Source organism: Scardinius erythrophthalmus (assembly GCF_964197995.2).
Source record: "Scardinius erythrophthalmus genome assembly, chromosome: 18".
NCBI lineage: Eukaryota > Metazoa > Chordata > Actinopteri > Cypriniformes > Leuciscidae > Scardinius > Scardinius erythrophthalmus.
This window is the reverse complement of record NC_138238.1, coordinates 2,074,247-2,098,267: the sequence shown is the minus strand read 5'-3', so window position 1 is coordinate 2,098,267 and position 24,021 is coordinate 2,074,247. Positions and strand designations below refer to the sequence as shown.

General features: G+C 36.9%; 1 protein-coding gene across 1 annotated transcript; it reads left to right on the top strand.

Moving 5' to 3' along the window:
- The first annotated feature begins 886 nt into the window (after nucleotides 1-886).
- On the top strand, nucleotides 887-23,179 carry LOC308707285 (zinc finger CCHC domain-containing protein 24-like). Its single transcript, XM_081393618.1, has 4 exons — nucleotides 887-1,163; nucleotides 5,663-5,863; nucleotides 17,872-18,036; nucleotides 22,811-23,179. The coding sequence occupies exons 1-4, from the start codon at nucleotides 984-986 to the stop codon at nucleotides 22,922-22,924; spliced, it is 660 nt and encodes a 219-aa protein (XP_081249744.1). The 5' UTR covers nucleotides 887-983; the 3' UTR covers nucleotides 22,925-23,179.
- Nucleotides 23,180-24,021: the final 842 nt, after the last annotated feature.

Here is a 24,021-nt window from a genome sequence, read left to right as displayed (position 1 = left end):
GATTGTATAAGTGGTTGAAGATAGAAAATGCAATACCTGCCTTTGACTATCACATGGTTAAATTCGGTGTCGTCTTGCAACAACAAAAAAAGAGTGATTGTAGCCCAAGTGTTATTTACACATATGTAGATTCCTTAAAGTTTCTCCATGTTTTGAGCCATTTAAAAATTATTGTAAAATTTTATTTCAATCCTTAAAACTTCAAAAGAGGAGTAACTTAAAACTATTTAAATTACTGGCAAAATACATGGGTTAACCCCCGACATTTATTTATGCCTACATTTATTTGTATTATTTTTATTGTTTTTCCGATATGCCGCTTAATTGGTCTTATTGTTGATACAATGATATGATAATGCCTGTATGTTTTTTAAAAAGATTTAATAAAAATAATCATTATCATTTGATAATTTTAAAAGTCTGTAACATCCCTCAAAATCAAGTTCTGTAACATTCAAAATCAACAGGAACAGGTTTTGATGCTCTTCATATTCTTCAATACTGCACAATTTAAACTAGCCTAATTAAATGTAAACTAGGTCACATTGAGTGTATTTACTTTAACTTCAGATGCAGACAAAGTGTTTTTTTTTACATTACATTACAATTACATTACAAAATTATTTGCTTGGGACAATTCAGTAGATTCACTGGATATTGGTGATAATTATGACGCTCATTGGAATCCTCGACATGGGGAAGTGCGTGTATTTAAATATTAATTATGATCTATTGACGTTTCTTGGAAACCTTCCAATGGCGACTCCACAGCTTATGAATATTAATCATCATCATCATCATCATCATCATCATCCAACCCTCCAGCATAGGATTGGTAAATTGCGCTTTAACTTTCCTCCTCAGAGCGCGTGCACGAGCTGTCCCGTCCTGTCACTCTGCAACAATGCACTCAGTGTGAGCCAACAGCAGGACTAACACAATCCTTTTTTATTTGATTTTGAAGTGGATTTATCAGAAGGAAGATGAGTTTGGGTTCAGCTCTAGACTCGGTTTATCAGCCCGCGCAACTTTTGAACTGGGTTTATCTGTCGCTGCAGGACTTGAAGAGAAATAATGACGAGCTTATCACAGCATCTGACGAGAACTATTACAACAGCAAACCTGCTCACGTCATCAGCAGCTTCATGCACGAGCGCAGTGAGGTGATGATGTCACGACCGTCTATCTATCTATCTATCTATCTATCTATCTATCTATCTATCTATCTATCTATCTATCTATCTATCTATCTATCTATCTATCTATCTATCTATCTATCTATCTATCTATCTATCTATCTATCTATCTATCTATCTATCTATCTATCTATCTATCTATCTGCCGGTGTCAGACTTCAGTAATTGCTGTGCCATGATGTTTCTATAATAATCACAGACAGATGCATGTGGTCTTACTGTAGCTAGTTATAGTTACAGGAATATATTCTAGTCCTGCAGAACTGGACGCATTAGACAACCATGCATGGAACTTCTAGCGTCGCCCACAAATAAATGGATGAAATACTGTTCTTCAATTCCTCCTCTGAGTGAGTGGGCAGTCAGGGATTTATGGGTTAACAAGATCACTGTGTTGTGTAGAGCACCATCATGAGTATTTGAGCAGAGAACGAGTGAGAAACGCTCCTGAATGGCTGGTTTAGGCGTAATTTGCGGGTGGGACGGGTGGGACATGTCCCCACCACTTTTTGCAAAGGTCGATATTGTCCCCACCACTTTTGAAACATCTCGCGGCACGCATGTACCAATACGAATAAATAAAACATCTCCAGTTAACTAGCAGAGCATTCATTTAGTTCGTTTGTTACAGTTTTTCTCAGTCGCTTTGGTGCATTTCTCACATCACTATTTACATTTGCACAACAGTTAGTTCAACCTCCACAACATTTAGTCATTTGTGCACATCATAGTAGCAGTTTCTCATTCCTTCCAACAAATTGCAAATGCTTTCATACAACTTTCTGCTGTTTTATAACATTATCATTAGCTTATGTCATGTCAGTCAAAATTAACTGTACTTTTGAATGCTGAATAGTCATTCCATATAAAACTAATAGTCCTCATTTCATTGCTTGAGTCATTACATACAAAAATGTTGAACTAGTTGTCAAAATCTGTCAAGTAAATTTTACACATAAAAAAAAAAAAAAATCCTGAAAATGTCTCCTAAATTGAACAATTTCTCTCAGGTGAATCTCAGCTTTCACTGATGAGGAACGTCTGGATGTGCATGAATGATTACAGCACTATGTATGTTGTATGTTCAGTTCCAATATGTACTGCAATATTGTTTACAGTTGTGCACAGCTCTACCCAAAGGGAGTTTATGTTTGTTGTAAATAAGAGTGTATTTTTTCTTTTGCACAATGCTGTGAACAAATTAGAATTGCAAAGAGCATATGCAGTAAAAATGTGAAACATGCATATTCAGTGTCTTGTACTCAGTTACCTCATAAATACAGTAATGTGTAACTTTACTGTATTTTTCAAATGGCTGTGCAAATAGTATATAGTGCTGTATTGAGCATTTTCAGGTTGTGTCACCAAGATCTGACTTTTTTGCATTGGAAAACATTTATAGAGTAAACTGTCATAATGAAAACATGACTAAGCCATTTGACTATCTTGTTCATAAACGATGGTGTCAGGACTCTTCATCTTGATGACAGTGACACTTTCATTGACATGAATACTTGCTTTTGAGGAATGAGCTATCCATTTTGAGCAAGTGACACGCTTTTGCAGGTTATCAACTAGGTTTTGCAGTTTGTACTAATTGTTTTGAGAACTGCATTAACTGTTGTGCAAATGTAAATAGTGATGTGAGAAATGGACCAAAGCGACTGAGAAAAACTGTAAATAAGAGGCGATCTAGCGCTGAAATGTGTTGTTTTTGAAATAAAGTGATCAAAGTGCTCGTTGCCGCTGCGATCAGTGGCGCGGATAAGGTGTTCTCTTGTGGCTCACGCACAGTCTTCACTCGGACGCGCGCTTCAATCCGTTGTGGAGACTCTCTATTCGTTCCGGTGAAATTACAAAACAAAATGCACACAAATGTGTCCTTGCCTGATATACAACCACTGATAAACATAATCGGTTTTGATGAGAAAACCTATACGAGTGCAGATAAGAACCCAGTACCTCTGACACGCTTGGCAAAAGTTCTGCCACTGGACCATTTAAATACACGCTTAAAATTGTTGGATCTATTTATTTATTCACGTGGAAATTCTCACCACTACCGACATATATGAGACCTCATTAAACGACAAATTAAACCCAATGTACTATTTAAATCGATTGCTGGACATTGTAATGTTATTGTACATACATCTGATTTATGATTTAGCATTGTGTTAGCAACACTTTTTTATTAAATATTTTTATTTATTTACATTAGTAAGCTACATTGTCTTTCAAAACATGGCCTGCGCGAAAGAGAAAAAAAATGAATGCGTCATTGACATCAACAAAAACGTACCATTTTGGACAGCACTGAATAACTTGTGAATAACATGGTGTACGAACACATTGACAATAGTTCAGTACCATCGTAAATAAAACCCCTAAATATTACTGTCTTATGCCATTATTCAAACATGGCACCCCTTTATTGCATGTGTTAGTGTTATGGAAATAATGAATTATCCCTTACTTTGGCTTTAGAAAGCACGAATAAAACAGGCAGAATGGGGTCAACTGAATGAAAAACCAGTTTTGGCTGAAAAGATTTGAAACTTTAGTGGTTTGGCTCCAAATACGCAGCGTGGGAAAACATCTGGGCTTAGAATTCATATTATAGGTGCATAAAATCATCATTCTGGAACAGTGATATATATGAGATATGAAAAATGAAGGCTGTAGTTTATATACCTGATGCTGCATGTGTGTGTGTGTGTGTGTGTGTGTGTGTGTGTGTGTGTGCTGCTTTCTGACGTCTCTACTAGCAGATACACATGCACATAATGTAGCATACTACTTTTACATAATGCAAATGTATTTTTTAAATGTTTATCATTGCATGTTGCATACTATTTAACTTGAGTATACACTGCTCAATATGAAGTATGCTAATATTCCATTCCGCACATGTGCCTTCTGTTTCCTCACATGAACCGCATCTCATGAGATGGACTGAGGAAAAGAGATCGGAGAATCATGTGGCAAAGTGTGTCTTCCTGAGGAAAATGGAACATTCCCTCTCACACAGATCATCTGGAGAGAGGAAATCAGACCAGAAAACAATCAATTAGAACATTTATTAAAAAACAGGAAATCATTGGCAGTGTAAAGGAGATCGTTTGACATTTAACATTTTTAATGTTTATGTTTTATGTTCTTATTCGTCTTTGTAATCAAGCAAAACAACAGTGGTCAGACCCCTACTGGCAGCTTGGGGGAAATAAAGTAAATATTTAAGAAAATGTACATACTAACTGAATAAGGGCAGTATAAAAAGAGAAATATAAAAAGAAATGCAAATGCATTCATGCATTTGGCTTCTATCCAAAGTGACTTGCATTGCATTCAAAGCATGATTATTATTGGTAACTCAAACCATAAAAATATTTTTGTTACTAATAAATGTTAACTAAAAAAACTAAAACATTTTATTTCAGGTAATAACTTATTTGAGGTAAAAACGTTTTTTTTTAAATGGAAACTATATAGAGATTTAAAATAAAAAAAGACAAAAACACAATAAAATGACTTACAGTGCTATGCATAAGTTTAGACACCCATGCTAAAGTTGACTAAAAAGAGGAATAAAAAATCATCTTTTGGAAATTGAACTTAATGCCTTAATTTAAAAAATGAGGAAAAATCCAACCTTTAAGGACACCAATTTTCTTTGTGAATGAATAATGTATCGTAAATAAATAAATGTTCTTCCTTAAAATACAGGGTGCATAAGTTTGGACACCCCTATGTTAAATTCCCATTGAGGCAGGCAGATTTTTATTTTTAAGTATTTTTAAAAACAATTTTTTAGGATACTATGCATCCTGATAAAGTTCCCTTGGCCTTTGGAATTAAAATAGCCCCACATCATCACATAGCCTTCACCATACCTTGAGATTGGCATAGTTTTTATTTCAGTTAGCCTAATAGCTTTATCAGGATGCATAGTATCCTAAAAAAAAAATAAAAAAAAATACTTAAAAATAAAAATCTGCCTGCCTCTATGGGAATTTAACATAGGGGTGTCCAAACTTATGCACCCTGTATTTTAAGGAAAAACATTTATTTATTTACGATACATTATTCATTCACAAAGAAAATTGGTGTCCTTAAAGGTTGGATTTTTCCTCATTTTTTAAATTAAGGCATTAAGTTCAATTTCCAAAAGATGATTTGTTTTTCCTCTTTTTAGTCAACTTTAGCATGGGTGCCTAAACTTATGCATAGCACTGTATAGTTTATAATACCTTATTTATACTTTTATAATACTTTTTTATAATAAAAATACTCAAAATTGAAACATTATATTATATTTCATATATAATCTAAATGTAACAATTCCTATTATATTACACTGAAAGTTGTGGATGAATACCAAGGTGATGTACTAGATTTGTCAGAATACTGGATACCACAAGATACAGTTTACAATGTAATGCGACGTGTTTTCTGTCTCTCTACAGACTCTGTGTAGCAGCTTATATAAGGGCTTGTCTCCTTACGGTTCACTAAACGACATCGTGGAGGGTCTGAGTTTACTGACGGACAACTTCTCCGACCTCTCGCTCACCTCTGAACCCAGAAAACTGTACAAGAAGCCTCCGCCAAACTATCTGTGCCACCTGTGCTTCAACAAGGGCCACTACATCAAAGACTGTCCGCAGGTGAACACACACACACACACACACACACACACACACACACACACACACACACACACACACACACACACACTACTGCACACCTGAGCTCATCTAAACCTGTCAATCATAATCACAGGATTGATTTATAAAAACAAAACACCTAACGTTATCACTAAAATGAGAAAGGAAGCCGTCTTCAATTCCATGCCAAGAAGCTGTCAATCAAAAACTGAGTAGCCAATGAGAACACACCAATGCTGCTAGCCCCGCCCCCACACAGGATTTGTGTGTAACTGACCTGAATTGCAAACTTTAACCCACAATTCATTGCAACAGAACAGCACCACACCCATCTGCCTGTTAGCATGAGCAGCTGTAATGAGCGCCAGATGAACCTTTGTGTGTATGAAAGACGATACAGTTTCTTGCCTTTCATGACATCATAGGCTGTCAGATGAGAGAAAGTCCAGCGAGCTCAGCCAAACACACATCAGTGAACAGTGCGTCATCTCAAGAAAGCGAGGGAAAACCTAGAACGATGAAGTGATTTAGATCTTTGCCCTCCACAAAATGTACTGTCTCAACATTGTAATTAATCTCAGGTGACATGAAAGAAAAGACGATAACAAGAGATGAAACGTCCTGAGAAACAACAGCCTTCAAACAGCAGTTTAGACTGTGATCTGGCTCTGAATTGGACATGACGATTCCTGACAATCAGATCAAAAATACCTTTATTTTAAAACATACGGAAAGAACTTAAAAAGAAAAATTTTGTCATTAGATATACATTGAATCTTTAAAAAAAAATAAAGAGTTTGAATTGAGACACGAAAATTAGTAAAACGGCATGTTCTGCTCACATTTCCAACTATTCATTTGTTTTTCTGATTTTCTGAAGCGATTAGCAACCGCCTAGCAACACCTTAGCAACCACCCAGAAAACTATAGAACAACACCCTAGCAACTGCCTAGCAACAAAACAGAACACCCTTGAAAATCCTGGCAACCCTCCAGAACACCACAGTAACCACCCTAGCAACTTCATAGCAACTACATAGCAACCATCCAGAACACCCTAGCAACCACTCAGAACAGCTTAGCAACACCCTAGCAACCACTCAGAACAGCTTAGCAACACCCTAGCAACTGACTAGCAACCAAACAGAGCACCCTAGAAACTGCACATCAACATCCTAGCAACCACCTAGCAACCATCATAGCAACCACCCTAGTTACTGCATAGCAACTACATAGCAACCACCCAGAACACCTTAGAACCAACATTTAGAACACCCTAGCAACCTCCACGGCAACTTTCCAGCAACACCTTAGCAACTGCCAACCAAACAGAACACCCTAGAAACCGCATATCAACATTCTAGCAACCACTTAGAACACCCTAGCAACCGCATAGGAACCACCTTGGCAATTGTATAGCAACACACGAACAACCACCCAGAACACCCTAGCAACTGGATATCAATACTTTTGCAACATAGTAACACCCTAGCAACCACCTAACAACCACCCAGAACAACATGTTCTGGGATCCACAAATATCTGTAAACTCAGAATTCTGAGAAAGAAAAGTCAGGATTGTCAGAATTCCGAGTCAGAATTGTGAGATGTAAACTCAGAATTCCGAGTAAAAAGCCAGAATTCCGAGATGTATTACCTTTATCTACTTTACACATCTCCTGCTCTCCGGTGGGAATTTTTCATCCAGACGTTTAGCTGTTTGTGTTTTGCCTGTCCACCTGTCAGTGTCCGTCTCACTGAAACCCAACACTGAAACACAGCTGGACACAAAGACCTGAAGAATAAAACACCAGGATTTATATTTGATATATATATTTTGGTGACTGAATGGACAAAAAATGTTCACATTTGTTGCCAAAAACAAAAATCCTAACATCTGAAAACCATCCTAAATGGTACATTTTTCACATGCGAGCCAGAAGTGAGGTTTTCTTTAGTATATGGTCTGTTTTTGTCTCTGATTTGAATTGTTCTAGTCACTTCAGTGAGGTTTACTGTAAATCATCACTTACTCTTCAACTGTGTATCGTTGCAGTTACCGCCCAACTAGTTTTATTTACTGGCCAATTTTAAGTGTTGGTTTTAGACTCTGAGAACAACACTCTGACACAGATCTTTCCCTCATTAAAGGACATAGTAAACTCTCTCGTGACCTAACACCAGTATGTTATATTTTAGCAGTAATCCTATAATCCAGTATCTTCTTTCCCCACAATTATTAAATTTACCTGAAGAACTTTAAAGTGCTGAAGACATCTGTTGTTTGTGCAGGTAGTCTGAAACTGATCCTCAAAATTGAATTAGAAACACACTTTACTCAAGTACGTGAACACAAACACTTCTAGCTTCACAAGTACAATTTAATGCGTTGTGCTGTTCCAAAATCATTCAGAATGTAATTTATAATAGCATGCAAGTACATCTTGCATTCTCATTATTGCTACAATGTATCTGGTATTAGTGTAAACTTCTATGGTCGGATTTCTCTATTTTTTTTAGGGTAAAGCAACAGTTTGAATGTTTTACTGAGCAAGTTAGTTAAAGTTATGTAGGCATGTTTATAGCTAGAAATTAACATAACATAAAATAACATCAATATTATCTGGTTTAATGGCACAGACATCTGATGTTATATCGCCCCCTTGAGTGCTATAATGCACGTTAAGGTTGTTCAGTGGGACTCGATGCTTGAAATGCATCTGCGTTTGTGTACTTGTGGAAAGTATGAATCTGGCAGTTTGCATGATTTGAGAAATATGAAAGCTTGTTTTTTGCCACAGAGTAAAAATATAATTGCAACATTTTAAACATTCTGAAAGATTTCAGAATTGCGATGTTAACTCAGAATTCCGAGAAAAAAGTCATAATTGCGGGATGTAAAAGCAGAATTCGGAGAAAAAAGTCATAATTGCAAGTTGTGAACTCAGAATTGAGAAAAAAAAATCATAATTGCGAGAAAAAAAGTCATAATTGCGATATGTAAACGCAAGAAATAAGAGAAAAAAGTCATAACTGCGATAAAAAAAGTCATAATTGTGAGATATAAGCTCAGAATTGAGAGAGAAAAAAATTGCGAGAAAAAGGTCGTAATTGCGAGATGTAAACACAGAATTCCGAGAAAGTCATAATTCCTAGATGTAAACTCAGAATTACGAGAAAAATTGTCATAACTGCGATAAAAAAGTCATAATTGTGAGATGTAAACTCAGAATTGTGAGAAAAAAGTAATAATTGCGGAAAAAAATCATAATTGCGAGATGTAAACGCAAAATTCAGAGAATAAAAAATTGCTTTAGTTTTATTATTTTTATTCTATGGCATTTCCCGTCCAGTGTGTGACCCCCTTTTTGACTTAAGCTAGTAAGTAACCACCTAGCAACCACCCAGATCTCCTTAGCGACCACATTACAACACACAACCAAACAAATTGAGTCTGTGAGTTTTGCAGAGTGAGTGTTAATGTGAGAGTGTTAAACACTGGACACTTTCTCTGTTATTCAGTCAAATAATGTGTCACATCGTCTCTCTCTCTCTCTGTGTGTGTGTGAGAGTGAGGGTAACCCACAGAAATGTGAATATAAGCCAGAACACACAGATTGTAAATCTGCGGGACAGGAATGACATCGGTGGGTGTTTGACAGAGACGTTACTGTACTACAAATACTGTCAGGCTTCCAACACCATAAACATACTCCATAACAACTCCTAACTTATGAATATCTAAAGAAGCTGAGCACTGTAAATAAACCAGTGCAACTATAAAAACAGTCTTATTGGTAAAGTTTAAGAGCGTATTAAAATACATAACTCTCCCTTTAGCATGATAGTAAGGCTGGCTCATGGCCAACAGTGAGGTGTGTAAAACTGATTTACTTTATTACACGTAGAGCAAATGTTGGCTGTGGTTTTCGGACTTATTAAAAGGATTAAAACAGTGTTATTAAAGAATAACCATAATTGTTTAAAATCCTGTACCTGGAGGAAAATATATGGTTCAGAAGTTTCTCCTTCATTGTGTAATGGAGTATAATGTTATAAAGTTAATAGCTATCATGTGGAGCAAAACAGATCATCTGGTGTTGGATGAATATCATGGTGAAATTACTTGCAAATTGTCTTTCTTATAGTCTCTTCTGCTCACCTGCGTTTATCTGACCAAAAATCCAGTAATATTGTGAAATATTATTGCAATTTAAAGTAGCTGTTTTCTATGTAAGGTTGTTTCCGCCACAGAAGATAATTGCGACTTTTTATCTCACAATTGCAAGTTTACATCTCGCAATTCTGACTTTATTTCTCAGAATTGCGAGATAGAAAGTCAGAATTGCGTGAAATAAAGTCGCAATTGCGTGTTATAAAGTCAGAATTCAGACTTTTTTCTCACAATTGCGACTTTATATCACGCAATGCTGACTTTATATCACAAAATTGCAAGTTTATATCTCGCAATTCTGACATCTTTTTGTGAGATTGTTAGACAACTGTGAGATATAAAGTCCAATTCTAAGGGAAAAAAAAGACACTTTTTTTTTTTTACCTCAGAATAGTTTATATCTCCCAATTGCGACTTTACATCTCCCAATTTTGTATTATAAAGTCAGAATTGCGAGATATAAACATGCAATTCTGAGAAAAAAAATCAGAATTTCAAGTATATTTCTCGCAATTGCGAGTTTATATCTCATAATTCTGACTTTATATCACGTAATTCTGACTTTATAACCTGCAATTGCAACTTTATATCACGTAATTCTGAGCTAAAAAGTCAGAATTGTGAGATTAAAAAGTCGCAATTACTTTTTTTATTTTTCACTCTGTGGCGGAAACAAGCTTCCATAGTTCTCTATGTGAATATATAGTAAAGTGTAATTTATTCCTGTGATCAAAGCTGAATGTTCAGCATCATTACTCCAGTCCTCAGTGTCACATGATCCTTCAGAAATCACTCTAATATGAGGATTTGATGCTCAAGAAACATTTATGATTATTATCAAACTGTGTTGCTTCATATTTTTGTGGAAACGGTGATAGATTTTTATTTTTCACGATTCGTTGATGTTAAAAATTTAAAAAGAAAAGCATTTATTTGAAATTAGACATATTTTGTAATGTTATAAAAGTCTCTTTTGATCAATTGAATGCGTCCTCGCTTGAATAACAGCGTTCTTTACTGATCCCAAATTTCCCAGACTTTCTCTGAATGAGTGAGTTTTGCTCAGTAAAGTTGAAACAGCATGTTCACGTTCTTTATGTTTTTAATGAGAGGCGTGGACAGTGTTTGATGGGGTTTGAGAAGGGGCTGCTGGGAAATCTTAAACTGACACTTAAACATATGGCTCTGAATTACAGGCCCTGGATCAGATTTCCGTCGGGAGCCACTCCCAGAGTGCACTGCAGCAGATTTAAGAAATGCATGATGGGAAGTTTACATACAGAATCATAGTGTGCAAGTCGATAACAATGATTTTGACATAGCAGCACTAATTATGATGATGTAAACGGATGAAAACGATGACAGATTGGTTCAGCACAAGCTCTCGATGCCAATGCAAACACAGCCGAGGGAAGAGGTTCGGGAGGAGTAACACATGTTCTCCACTGGATCTCATTGTTCGCTCTGATGGGATCCAGATGGACGAGAGCCGGCGACAGCCAATCAGCACGCGGAGAACCTCAACTGTGGAACTCTGGGAAAACAAATCCGTGTGGCCGACGGGAAGTCTTTGCACGCTAGATTGAGTGCGGAAAAGCCCAGCAAGGACAGGGGAGATTATTACAGTGTTTGCAAGGTTAATAATCCAAAAACAAACGTCCTCATGTTTCCAATGTAAATAATACTGCGTATTATTGTGTGTGCTGCTGTCTGTCCACATGAACTGCTTTCTGCTCAGAAAGTCGCTAGATGATGTCATTGTTAATTTGCATATTCATTGAATATGTGCACACGACAAAATTACTACGATTAAAGAATTCAGAAAATATAAACATTCCAGATATCAGTGATGCTGAGATGACACCGGTGTTTGGTCGCTGCTTCCTGTCCGATGTGAAATCCTGAAGCTCAAAAGCTTGAGAATCATTTCATTAGATGTCCAAACTCTCAGGGAATGCTCTGGGAATTTCTGTTGTGATCCGTCCGGTTTCCACACTGTAAACTATCCTAATCTGAGTTTAGGTTACCAGATCAAAACAGTCTTTTACTCCTTCTGGTATGTGTGTGTGTGTGTGTGTGTGTGTGTGTGTGTGTGTGTGTGTTTGTGTGTGTGTGTCTGTATGTGTGTTTGAGTGTGTGTGTGTGTGTGTGTGTGTGTGTGTGTGTGTGTGTTTGAGTGTCAAGTCAAGTCAAGTCAAGTGTATTTGTATAGCGCTTTTCACAATACAGATTGTATCAAAGCAGCTTCACAGTATTAAATTAAAATAATACAACAAGGTTTGTTTCTAATGGAATTTATTGATTGATAAAATTTAAATTAAATATCCCCAAAATATCCCCAACTGAGCAAGCCAAAGGCAACAGTGTGTGTGTTTGAGTGGGTGTGTGTCTGTGTGTGTGTGTGTGTGTGTGTGTGTGTGTGTGTGTGTGTGTTTGAGTGTGTATGTGGGTGTGTGTCTGTATGAGTGTGTGTGTGTGTGTGTGTGTGTGTGTGTGTGTGTGTGTGTGTGTGTGTGTGTGTGTGTGTGAGAGAGTGTGTGTGTGTGTGTGTGTGTGTGTGCGGGTGTGTTTGAGTGTATGTGTGGGTGTTTGTCTATGTATGTGTGTGGGAGTGTGTGTGTTTGAGTGGGTGTGGGTGGGTATGTGTGTGTGTGGGAGTGTGTGTGTGTGTGTGTGTGTGTTTGACTCACATTTCCAACTGTTAACATGTGGTTCTGCCTCCGCCAAACTCCCGCAGCTGGACTCGATGATGATGATGATGATGATGATGACGGCTCCTCTATAGTGTTGTTCATATATAGAGGACTGGATCCTGTAGGCGGTTACAGGGGAACCTGTAGGGAACACACTCTCAGAGTCTGCACTGGAAAAAGGGAATCATTGCGAAAACGCAATTTGATGCATTCAGAATTTCTATTGTCATAAAAATTGTCCTAAGTAACACTACTTTGTTGGGTCATTTTGATTTTGTTTGCATAATTTCTTCATGCTGGGATTTCACAAGCCCTTAAGATTTCAGCAATATTGTTACATTTAAAACTTTTTAAGTTTGTCTGTTTGACTCGTTGGGAAACATTTGGCAGAATTCTGTTGGTCCTGAAAATCAGAATAAGTTCCTCTTACAGCTTATACACCAATATATAAGAATATGACTAATAGGCTACTGATAAATAAACAGTAGGCCTACGAGTTTAAGCTATTTAAATAGCAGTCCCAAACTAGTTTTTGTTAATACAATCTCGGTATGAGCCACCACAGTCATTTAAAAATATACAAAATAACCAATAAGTGGCATTATGGGGTTATGGAAACAACAGTTACCATGGTGATACACAATACTTACAAGAACTGCTAAAGTGAGTCCAAGCTAACGTTACGAGCGCAGAATAACAACTGACAGGACATGAAATTTCGGTTTTCTAAGGTGAGAGACTTTTTATTTCGTATCAAGTTATGAAAATAACGATAGAATAATGACACTGACATATAGCCTGACAACATCTCATCTGACCGCAGATACTGAATCTGGACAACGCGTTTTCTTTCTTATTTAAAACGTAACGACGTTGCATGCTTGTAGTTTATTTTGCGCTGTAACGTTATATAAAAGTAAGCGATATAAGTTACAGCGCGCGCCGCCGCGACTGCAGTTTAGCGGCTGACAGGACAGGAGAGTCCGTTTTTCTGAGACTTTTTATTTCAGCATAACGTTACTACGTCTCTGGTAGTTCCTATTGTGCTGGGTTCTCTGAAGTAGTCGTGGTTCGCCTCTCGCAACGTAACATGCTCAAAACTACCACGCAGAATAATGTAAGCGGCTCTTTTTTGTTGTTGTTGTTGTAGTCGCGGCTTTGAACGATTACGTAATCTTGGCATCCGTAATCGTAATCGCGATTAGAAATTCGATTAATTGTGCAGCCCTAGAAGTGAGTGAGTGTGATCATCCTGAGCCAACCACAGACAGACTCATCATGCATGACTAAACACTCGTAATAACCACAGCAAAGAGATGTGAGTGTGGGGCGCCGTTTGTAAAGCGGCTCACGCTGAAAATAACAGCAACATTTTGTCACATTTAGCTTCAAACAACGTTTAAAAAACTGGTATGAATTTTTGACGGTCACTTTTTACCACATTTACAACAATATTTGACAAGTTAGAGATATTTTAAATAGTTAAATCTAAATATTAAATGTTACACCTAAATGTTAAATGTTAAATCTAAGTGCTAAATCTAAATGTTAAATCTAAATCTAAATGTTAAATATAAATATAAATGTTAAATATAAATATTAAATCTAAATCTAAATGTTAAATCTAAATGTTAAATCTAAATGTTAAATCTAAATATTAAATCTAAATCTAAATGTTAAATCTAAATGTTAAATCTAAATGTTAAATCTAAATCTAAATGTTGAATCTAAATCTAAATGTTAAATCTAAATGTTAAATCTAAATCTAAATGTTGAATCTAAATCTAAATGTTAAATCTAAATGTTAAATCTAAATCTAAATCTAAATGTTAAATCTAAATCTAAATGTTGAATATAAATGTTTGGGGTGAAACTAAATATTTAACTAATATGCAAATTCAAAATGCCGTTAACAGGAAGTGCCAAAATAAAAGCTCGAGGAGGTCAGTTTGTGTTTATAGCATGGTTTATAGTGTCAAATAACAAATAAAAACCATCTCATCCGAGGAAATGGACTCTTGGACATAGATTATAGTGATAATAACTACCTAAAATAATAAACACGTTTGTAGAAACTGTATTTGAAGAGTAGGCTAGTGTCACTTTTATGAAAAGTGCGGGACTTATGACCTGTTGCCATAATAGCCAGCCACTAGGGGGCTCACTTTGACTGAATGTCATGTCATTACTCTCATCACGATACTCTACAGTTTCTCCAAACGTGTTTATTATTTTAGGTAGTTATTATCGTTATATTATAGTTATTATTATGAGATGGTTTTTATTCGTTATTTGACACTATAAACCATGCTATAAACACACACTGACCACCTCGAGCTTTTATTTTGGCACTTCCGGCATTTTGAATTTGCATATTAGTTAAATATTTAGTTACACCCAAAACATTTAGATTCAACATTTAGATTTAGATTCAACATTTAGATTTAGATTTAACATTTAGATTTAACATTTAGATTTAGATTTAACATTTAGATTTAGATTTAATATTTAGATTTAACATTTAGATTTAGATTTAACATTTAAAGCTCCAGTATGTGACTTTGGTATTTGACCACAAGAGGGCGCAGTTTCCAACAATAACAAAGGCGAAGCTTGATGACGCTATGAAGGAGGTGACGATGGGAGATGTGGTTTATAATGCGTTTTCACCATCTAGCGATGTATCTAAATGGAATTAATGAATCATGATCACGGATGAGGTAATTTATTCGTTTTTGTATTACCTGTATGTCTTATCGTATTATTTTATGTCATCATAATTAATGAACTGCAAGGGACGTGAAATGTTATGCTATATTAGGCTATCCCGTTACAACATACAGCTATTTGTCAAATGATTTGTTTGGTTAATGTTGTGCAGTTTTACGTTTTTTATGGTTAATGCCGTGTTGTTTAACGTGTTCAAACCAATATCTAAAAGTAAATTTGAACGAACATTTGCAAGTAATGACTAAATATTTTTTTTAACATCATCTCCGATTGTAATTGTACTGCCATAATCTCGGTCACCACACGTGATAAAAAGCCTTACCAAAGTACAAAGAGCAATATAACTTTGTTTATAAGTGCTATTATTGACAGTTGCATGTCTTACCTGTCTCAATACACTCGCGAGAGAGTCTCTGACAAGTCCAGACGCGCAGCTCTCTCCATCTCGAAAACGCCTGCCGATATTTATCCGGGTTTTATTCCTCCGTTTGTCACACAGTCCGTGACTCCGCGTGTATCCGAATATGGACGCTTTCGTTTTGTTGGCACTTCAATACTCGCCAAAGAATACGTGATCCATAACAGCTATAACCATACAGTCTATGGCTATAACGCTTTAACCACCACTTCCGCATTTTACCATGCGATATTCCGGTGATGTGGGTCATATTTTTTATTTTATTCCTTTTTTTATTCTTTGTCAGATGTCTTTATTGTTTATTGTGATAAGAAAAAAACCTCAATAAAGTTGTAAAAAAAAAAAAAAAAAATCCGGTGTGGTGGAATATCCTATCACATGGTCCACACCGGAAAGAAGGATAGAGAGAGCGGACATTGCGTCACTGAGGCGCGACATTTCTTTTCCGGGACGGCCAGTTATTTAAAATCGGAATTTCTCTGAAATAAAAAATCTTTGGAGACTTTTGAGATATTGTAAGTACATAACTGGAGGAAATATATCACACTGTGCAAGTTATTTTTGGAAATTTTATTACAAAATCCCTACATATTGGAGCTTTAACATTTCAGTTCAGTTCAGTTCAGTTCATCTTTATTCATTTCCCGAAGGCAATTTAGTTGAAAATTTAGATTTAATATTTAGATTTAACATTTAGATTTAGATTTAACATTTAGATTTAATATTTAGATTTAACATTTAGATTTAGATTTAACATTTAGATTTAACATTTAGATTTAGCATTTAGATTTAACATTTAACATTTAGGTGTAACATTTAATATTTAGATTGAACTATTTAAAATATCTCTAAGTTGACAAATATTGTTGTAAATGTGGTAAAAAGTGACCGTCAAAAATTCATAACAGTTTTTTAAACATTGTTTGAAGCTAAATGTGACAAAATGTTGCTGTTATTTTCAGCGTGAGCCGCTTTACAAACGGCGCCCCATATTGTGAGTGTGTCAAACACAGATGCTTGTGCGCAGATTCAATTATAAAGCTTCATTCAAACAAACCAGTCCTTTAAATCTGAAACAGACCTGTGTATGTTTGTGTGAAAGACAGTTTACACTGATATTCACTATAGTGCTTCTTCTGGCAACATCTAAACTGCAACATGAGACATCTTGAATTGCATTCCACAGTTCAGAATGTGTAACATCAAATATTCTAATGCAACAACTGTAACACTGTAACAGCGTAACGTAACGTTTACATTAAGAACTGCAACATCGCAAAACTGTAACAGTTCGACAAATACAGCGCTGGGGTTCCACAAAACATTAAAAGAAACATTATTAAAGATTGAAAATCTCCATGACACATATAACAGCATTAACATTTACAAAATAATGTACCGTTCAAAAGTTTGGAATAATTAAGTTGTGTTTTTGAAAGATGTTTTTTATTCTTACCAAGGCAAGGCTGCATTTATTTGATCAAAAACAGTAAAAACAGTGAAATATTATTCCAATGTAAATCAGCTTTTGTCTATAGTAAAGTGTAATTTATTCCTGTGATCAAAGCTGAATGTTCAGCATCATTACTCCAGTCTTCAGTGTCACATGATCCTTCAGAAATCAGTATAATATGATGATTTGATGCACAAGAAACATTTCTCATTATTATCAATGTTGAAAACAGTTCATATTTTTGTAGAAACCGTGACACCTTTTATTTTTCAGGATTCTTTGATGAATAGAAAGTTCAAAAGAGCAGCATTTATTTGCAATGCTTTTGTAACATTATAAATGTCTTTATTGATCAGTTTAACGCATCCTTGATGAATAAAGTTTTATTATTAATAAAACCTAATTTATTATTTATCACTGACAACTTTTGAACAATAATATATATTGTACTGAAATATGTTCAGTGTGTGATTCAGTAATTTATTTTTAGTTGAGTCGCCTCTGCATCTACTGATGAACTAAAGATTGCTTTCTTACCAGGCTCGTCCTAAAGGAGAGGGTCTGACGCCGTATCAGGGTAAGAAGAGGTGTTTCGGAGAGTACAGGTGTCCCAAATGCAAGAGGAAATGGATGAGTGGGAACTCGTGGGCGAACATGGGTCAGGAGTGCATCAAATGCCACATCAACGTCTATCCTCACAAACAGGTGAACAGACGCTCACTTTAGACTGAAAAACTGCATTTTAGCCATTCGGTTGCAACTAGGGCTGTCAAAAGATTAATCGCATCCAAAATAAAAGTTTGTGTTTACATAATATATGAGTGTGTACTGTGTATAATTGTTTTATAAATACACACACATGCATGTATATATTTAAGAAATATTTGCATACATATACTGTATATATTTATATATAATTTATATTATATATAAATATAATTTTTTTATATATAAATTACACATTTTTCTTAAATATATACAAGCATGTGTGTGTATTTATATACACAAATTTAATTATACACAGTACACACGCATATATTATTTAAACACAAACTTTTATTTTGGATGCGATTAATTGCGATTAATCTTTTGACAGCCCTAGTTGCAATATGTAAATACTTTAGCTAAATTAAACAAGATTTAACCAAAAGTCTAATGTTTATGTCACAACACAGAAGGAGACAGACATGTAGGTGTTAAAGGGTAACTAAACCCTAAACCAACTTTTTTTAGTTAATGATCTGTAAGAATGGGGCTTTATTAGTGCTGTTCATTGATTCGAGTAACTTTTTTGACATTTGGGTATAAAGTGTTTTAATTCTACAATATATGGTGTAAAAACATCCGAGTGCTGCCCTCTTCAGGTTGAACGGTGGCTACTGCAGTTGAATTTTCCTATTGGATGTTTGCGGTACTGCGTGACGTAAGCAGGTTCCAGCACACCACGCCCCTGGTATGAGCTACCTCGCATAGTATTGCATCAGTTAAGATAGCTTCAAGTTAGCGTAGATTTATCTGTATTTAGTACAGTGGTCAGGAGGGGACGTAGGTGTAGTGTTGCTGGTTGCAACAGCACTGCTGGACTGCATAGCTTTCCAGCAGACTTGGAAATTAGGCACCAGTGGTTGCATGCACTTGGCCTGGAAGACCGTGAGTTCCCGCCTTGAGCTCAAGTGTGCAACCTGCATTTTACGCGGGATTGCTTCTCCAACGCAATAGAGGTGGAAATGGGCTTCTTCACACAGCTCGCGCTGAAAAGCGACGCATGGACTCCACCACCGCAGCGGCGTCTTGATGTGAGTGATCATATATATTTAATCACAATTTATGGTTAGGCTAAAGTTAATCCTCTGGGGTCGACAAACGTGTCGGTGCATTTTGCTGGATTTTTTCATATAGCGGCAAAATATGAATATGCCTTCAGAGAATGTGAGCTATTGACATCAACTCGATAAAACTCATCAGATGCATGTACTTTACGTTGTCTTGCGACCCTGTGAGTCACTCTCCATTTTAGAGTCTGACAGCAGCTGTCAATTAATCCGTCACTGCGGGTCTCAGGTGCACGCCCCCCCACTCAGCCCCGCCCTCGGTTCGTCCCCTCTATCTCCGCTGGGGTCTGCCCACTTTTCCAGCATTCTTCAAATATTGCCAGTGGGTGGAGTCAGGCTCTGACCAGGGGTTTAGTTACCCTTTAAGGTGCAAACGGTGTTTATTAAGCAGAGTGGTGGTGAGGAGTTTGAAGAAGGCCTGCCTCTCCTGGGAGATAAACTGGGGATTGATGTCTTCTGGTAGGCCATAATGACGGAATACTTGTTTGTTCTGCGGCTTCGTATGCGGTGGGCAGGCCCTTGATGGGAATGAGTTTGCAGGTTGTTCGATAACTGGTCTACGACGACGAATACACAAGTGTGATGGTTGGACGGAGGGAGGTCGGTCATGAAATCAATGACTAGATGAGACCAGGGGCGTCTGGGTATTGGCAGAGGTACCCTCGGGTAGCTTCCTCTGTGTGTTGGTGATGGCACAGACTGAGCACCCCTTGATGTACTGGGAGATATCCTGGGCCACCAGTAGCGATCTTGTAGGAACGAGAGGGTTCGCAGGTGTCCAGAGCCCGGAGAGGTGTGTGCTGAGTCCATGAGGGACAGACGGTACATATTACTATCCCTCAGGAACTTCCGGTGGAGCAGGTTTGTTGCGGGTGGCTTGAAGGAGTTGATCGTCGAGGGACCATTGGATAGGACTGACTACCATTACATGGCTGGAGGGAGAACAGGTTCTGGAGGTGTGGATTCAGGTTCAGGATGGTACAGACGCGACCAGGCATCCGCCTTGCAATTCTTGGTACCGGGTCGGTAGGTCACAGTGAAGTCGAACCGTGTGAAGAACAGAGTCCAAAGGGATAGTCTTGGGTTGGCTTCTCTGAGATATTCTAGGTTCTGGCAATCTGTGATGACCTCAAAATGGCGGTGAGCGCCGTCCAGCCAGTGTCGCCACGGAGACTGTAATTCTGGATGAACCTTCGATAAAAGTTGGCAAAGCCTAGAAAGTGTTGGAGTTCCTTTATAGTGACAGGTTGGGGCCAGTTGTGAATGGTGTCCACTTTCCTCTGGTCCATTTGGATACCTTGTTGGTTGATGATATATCCGAGGAACTGGACGGATGGTGTGTGGAACTCGCACTTCTCCAACTTGAGGTGATGTTCTGTGACGTGTGGCTGACTCTGTGATAGTTTACCCCATTGCTAAATTATTTAAAGTGTGAATCTAACCAAACTCTGGGTAAAAATTGGGTAAAAAAATATAAACAGATTCACCTTATTCAATCTGACTTTCCAAGTAAATGTTTCTCGTTTTATGGATTTTTTTTTAAACTAGAAAACAAGACAAAAGGACTGATTAAGATGTTCATTTCTGTGTTTAGTTTCTGTCTGGTCCATACAAACACAACTGCATTACAGCTTCCGGCTCAGGAACTCAGCGAATGTTTGCAAACTTTCTGGAGTTTCTTTATTGAAGCATCTGTACAAAATGAGCCGCTAAAGAACATCTAAATTCATCTAAACGGACTTGAAACCGTAAAAAGTTGGCGAACATCTGCTCATTATTAATCAGGGCTTCAGAAACTGGAGACACTGATGTAATAGAGGTCTTTTGCTCAAGATAAAGCTTTCATGAGGGACTTTGCAGTGTGTTTGGCAGGTTTTAAAGTTATGAACTGGGTAGAAAACACTTGATCGAGTCGGATCTGCTCTCCTTAACGCTCCTGATGTCCCTTTTTCCTTTGTAATGTTCACCAGATGTTCTTCTGTATTGTAAATGTTGCTTTTAAGATTTATGCGGACATCATGGCTGCTTTTTGGCTTTTTAAAATCAGGAAATATTTGAAAGAGGCCATGTTAATCCCTTTTACAAAGTCTTGATTTTGAGTCTACTAGAACAGATTTTCCAGCTTGAATGTTGATTATTCTCCTCATATTCTCCATTGTTGCGGCTCCTCTCTTCCCAGTCTGTCAGTAACGCTCTGTTTACTTCCTGTCTCTATGAAGCCCCTCCTTCTGAAAAGCACACTGTGATCTGATTGGTCGGCTGGAGCAGTGTGTTGTGATTGGTCGAGCGCTTCGAGTGTGTTTGGGAAATGTCCCGCCCATTACCATAACCGCCAGTTTAACACACTACTAACTAACTCAACCAGGCCCCGCCCCTTTATTCTGCGCATTAATTATTATAATGAGGAATATTGTGACGTGTTCCCGGAAGAAACTCAAGACTACAATGGAGGCGTTTCAGGAGTTCAGAAACACTGACACTGATATAGAGAAGAACTCCCGAAACCTTTCTCATGCTCAAACACCAACATTACACACTAAAGAAAGATGAACATGTGCTCTTCTAGGGATCTAGGATTTACAGTTTTTCTCAGTCGCTTTGGTGCATTTCTCACATCACTATTTACATTTGCACAACAGTTAGTTCAACCTCCACAACATTTAGTCATTTGTGCACATCATAGTAGCAGTTTCTCATTCCTTCCAACAAATTGCAAATGCTTTCATACAACTTTCTGCTGTTATATAACATTATCATTAGCTTATGTCATGTCAGCCAAAATTAACTATACTTGTGAATGCTGAATAGTCATTCCATATAAAACTAATAGTCCTCATTTCATTGCTTGAGTCATTACATACAAAAATGTTGAACTAGTTGTCAAAATCTGTCACTTAAAAAAAAAAAAAAAAAAAAAAAAAAATCCTGAACAAGTCTCCTAAATTGAAAAATTTGCAATTGAGCAAGAGATGATATTCGCTGGGATGTAGATGAAATTGTGACCAGACAGAGAGGAACGTCTGGATGTGCATGAATGATTACAGTACGATGTATGTTGTATGTTCAGTTCCAATATGTACTGCAATATTGTTTACAGTTGTGCACAGCTCTACCCAAAGGGAGTTTATGTTTGTTGTAAATAAGAGTGTATTTTTTCTTTTGCACAATGCTGTGAACAAATTAGAATTGCAAAGAGCATATGCAGTAAAAATGTGAAACATGCATATTCCGTGTCTTGTACTCAGTTACCTCATAAATACAGTAATGTGTAACTTTACTGTATTTTTCAAATGGCTGTGCAAATAGTATATAGTGCTGTCTTGAGCATTTTCAGGTAGTGTCACCAAGATCTGACTTTTATCATTGGAAAACATTTATAGAGTAAACTGTCATAATCATCAACGATGGTGTCAGGACTCTTCATCTTGATGACAGTGACACTTTCATTGACATAAATACTTGCTTTTGAGGAATGGGCTATCCATTTTGAGCAAGTGACACGCTTTTGCAGGTTATCAACTAGGTTTTGCAGTTTGTACTAATTGTTTTGAGAACTGCATTAACTGTTGTGCAAATGTAAATAGTGATGTGAGAAATGGACCAAAGCGACTGAGAAAAACTGTAAAATCTTTCCTCTGTGTTTGCAGCGTCCTCTGGAGAAACCCGACGGCTTGGACGTATCAGACATGAACAAAGAACATCCTCAGCATCTCTGTGAGAAGTGTAAGAAGCTCGGATACTACTGTCGTCGAGATCAGTGACCTCTGACCCCCGGCATCCTAAAGACGCCCAGATACACCCTCATTCACCTCGTGCTCCACGCAATCTGCTCCACTTTAGCTGGACAATAAACACTGATTCATGACTGATTTAAAGCAGAACTCTGAGTAAATGAAACTCAAACAGCAGCATTTATGCATTATGTTGATTTCCACAGAAAATATATATTTTTAACAATAAATCTGTGGTTGTTAAAGTAAATGGTGCACCCACAATTAAAACTCACCACAAAATTTAAACACAAAATTCTGAAAAAACAAAACAAAAACAAACTGACCCACAACTCTCATTTAATGTGCGCTGATATATATATATACAGTAGTCAACATTTGAAGTGAATCAAGACAAGAACGGGTATTGTTCAAAATTCTGATGAAAGGTTTTGATCCACTTCAAATGTTGACTAGTGTATATATATATATAATATCACTCTGAATAGTGTTAATGGTGCAAGTACCTGTTATTTGATATGTTTGCTGTGATTCACATGTGAAATATTCCTCTGGTGCTTTTAATAAAACACATTTCAGGGCAATATTTAACAGGCAGGACATCAGTATCAGCGAATGGACGAACGGAAACGTGTCATCACCCTCGATCAGGCGCTCATTCCTGTTCTCCAGAACCCTTTAGTTCTGTTGCTTTTAAAAAAACAAGTAATGAATATTCACACAACGAGAGGATGAGCGTGATGTTCATAAAGAGCTGCAGCACAAAACATCACAGAATCAACTCATGATACACTTACTGATGTTTGTGCTGCGGAGTTCCCTCCAATTTGATGTCACTTCCTGTTGGGTGACGTCATCAAGGAAGTGGATTTTTGTTAAATCAAAATACTAGCAGGATAGAAAGTGACGGGAAAAACCTACAAGTTATTAAAATAATAGTGCTGCGAATAAACTTAAAAAAAAAAAAAAACCTGGGGTATTTTTTTTAATTCCACCCCATATTCAAATCGAGATATTGCGATCAATGAAAACTTCTAATATGATTTGCATTTCCACTATATTCACACATATATAATAAGGTTATGAAAATATACTGCCGAACAGGATCGACTTTCACATATTCAGTG

Excerpts from the sequence above, each read along its gene's own strand:
- LOC308707285 (XM_081393618.1), top strand. The coding sequence starts at position 984 with ATGAGTTTGGGTTCAGCTCTAGACTCGGTTTATCAGCCCGCGCAACTT. Across the intron at positions 1,164-5,662 it reads TCATGCACGAGCGCAGTGAG|ACTCTGTGTAGCAGCTTATA; the intron begins GTGATGATGTCA and ends GTCTCTCTACAG. Across the intron at positions 18,037-22,810 it reads ACGTCTATCCTCACAAACAG|CGTCCTCTGGAGAAACCCGA; the intron begins GTGAACAGACGC and ends CTGTGTTTGCAG.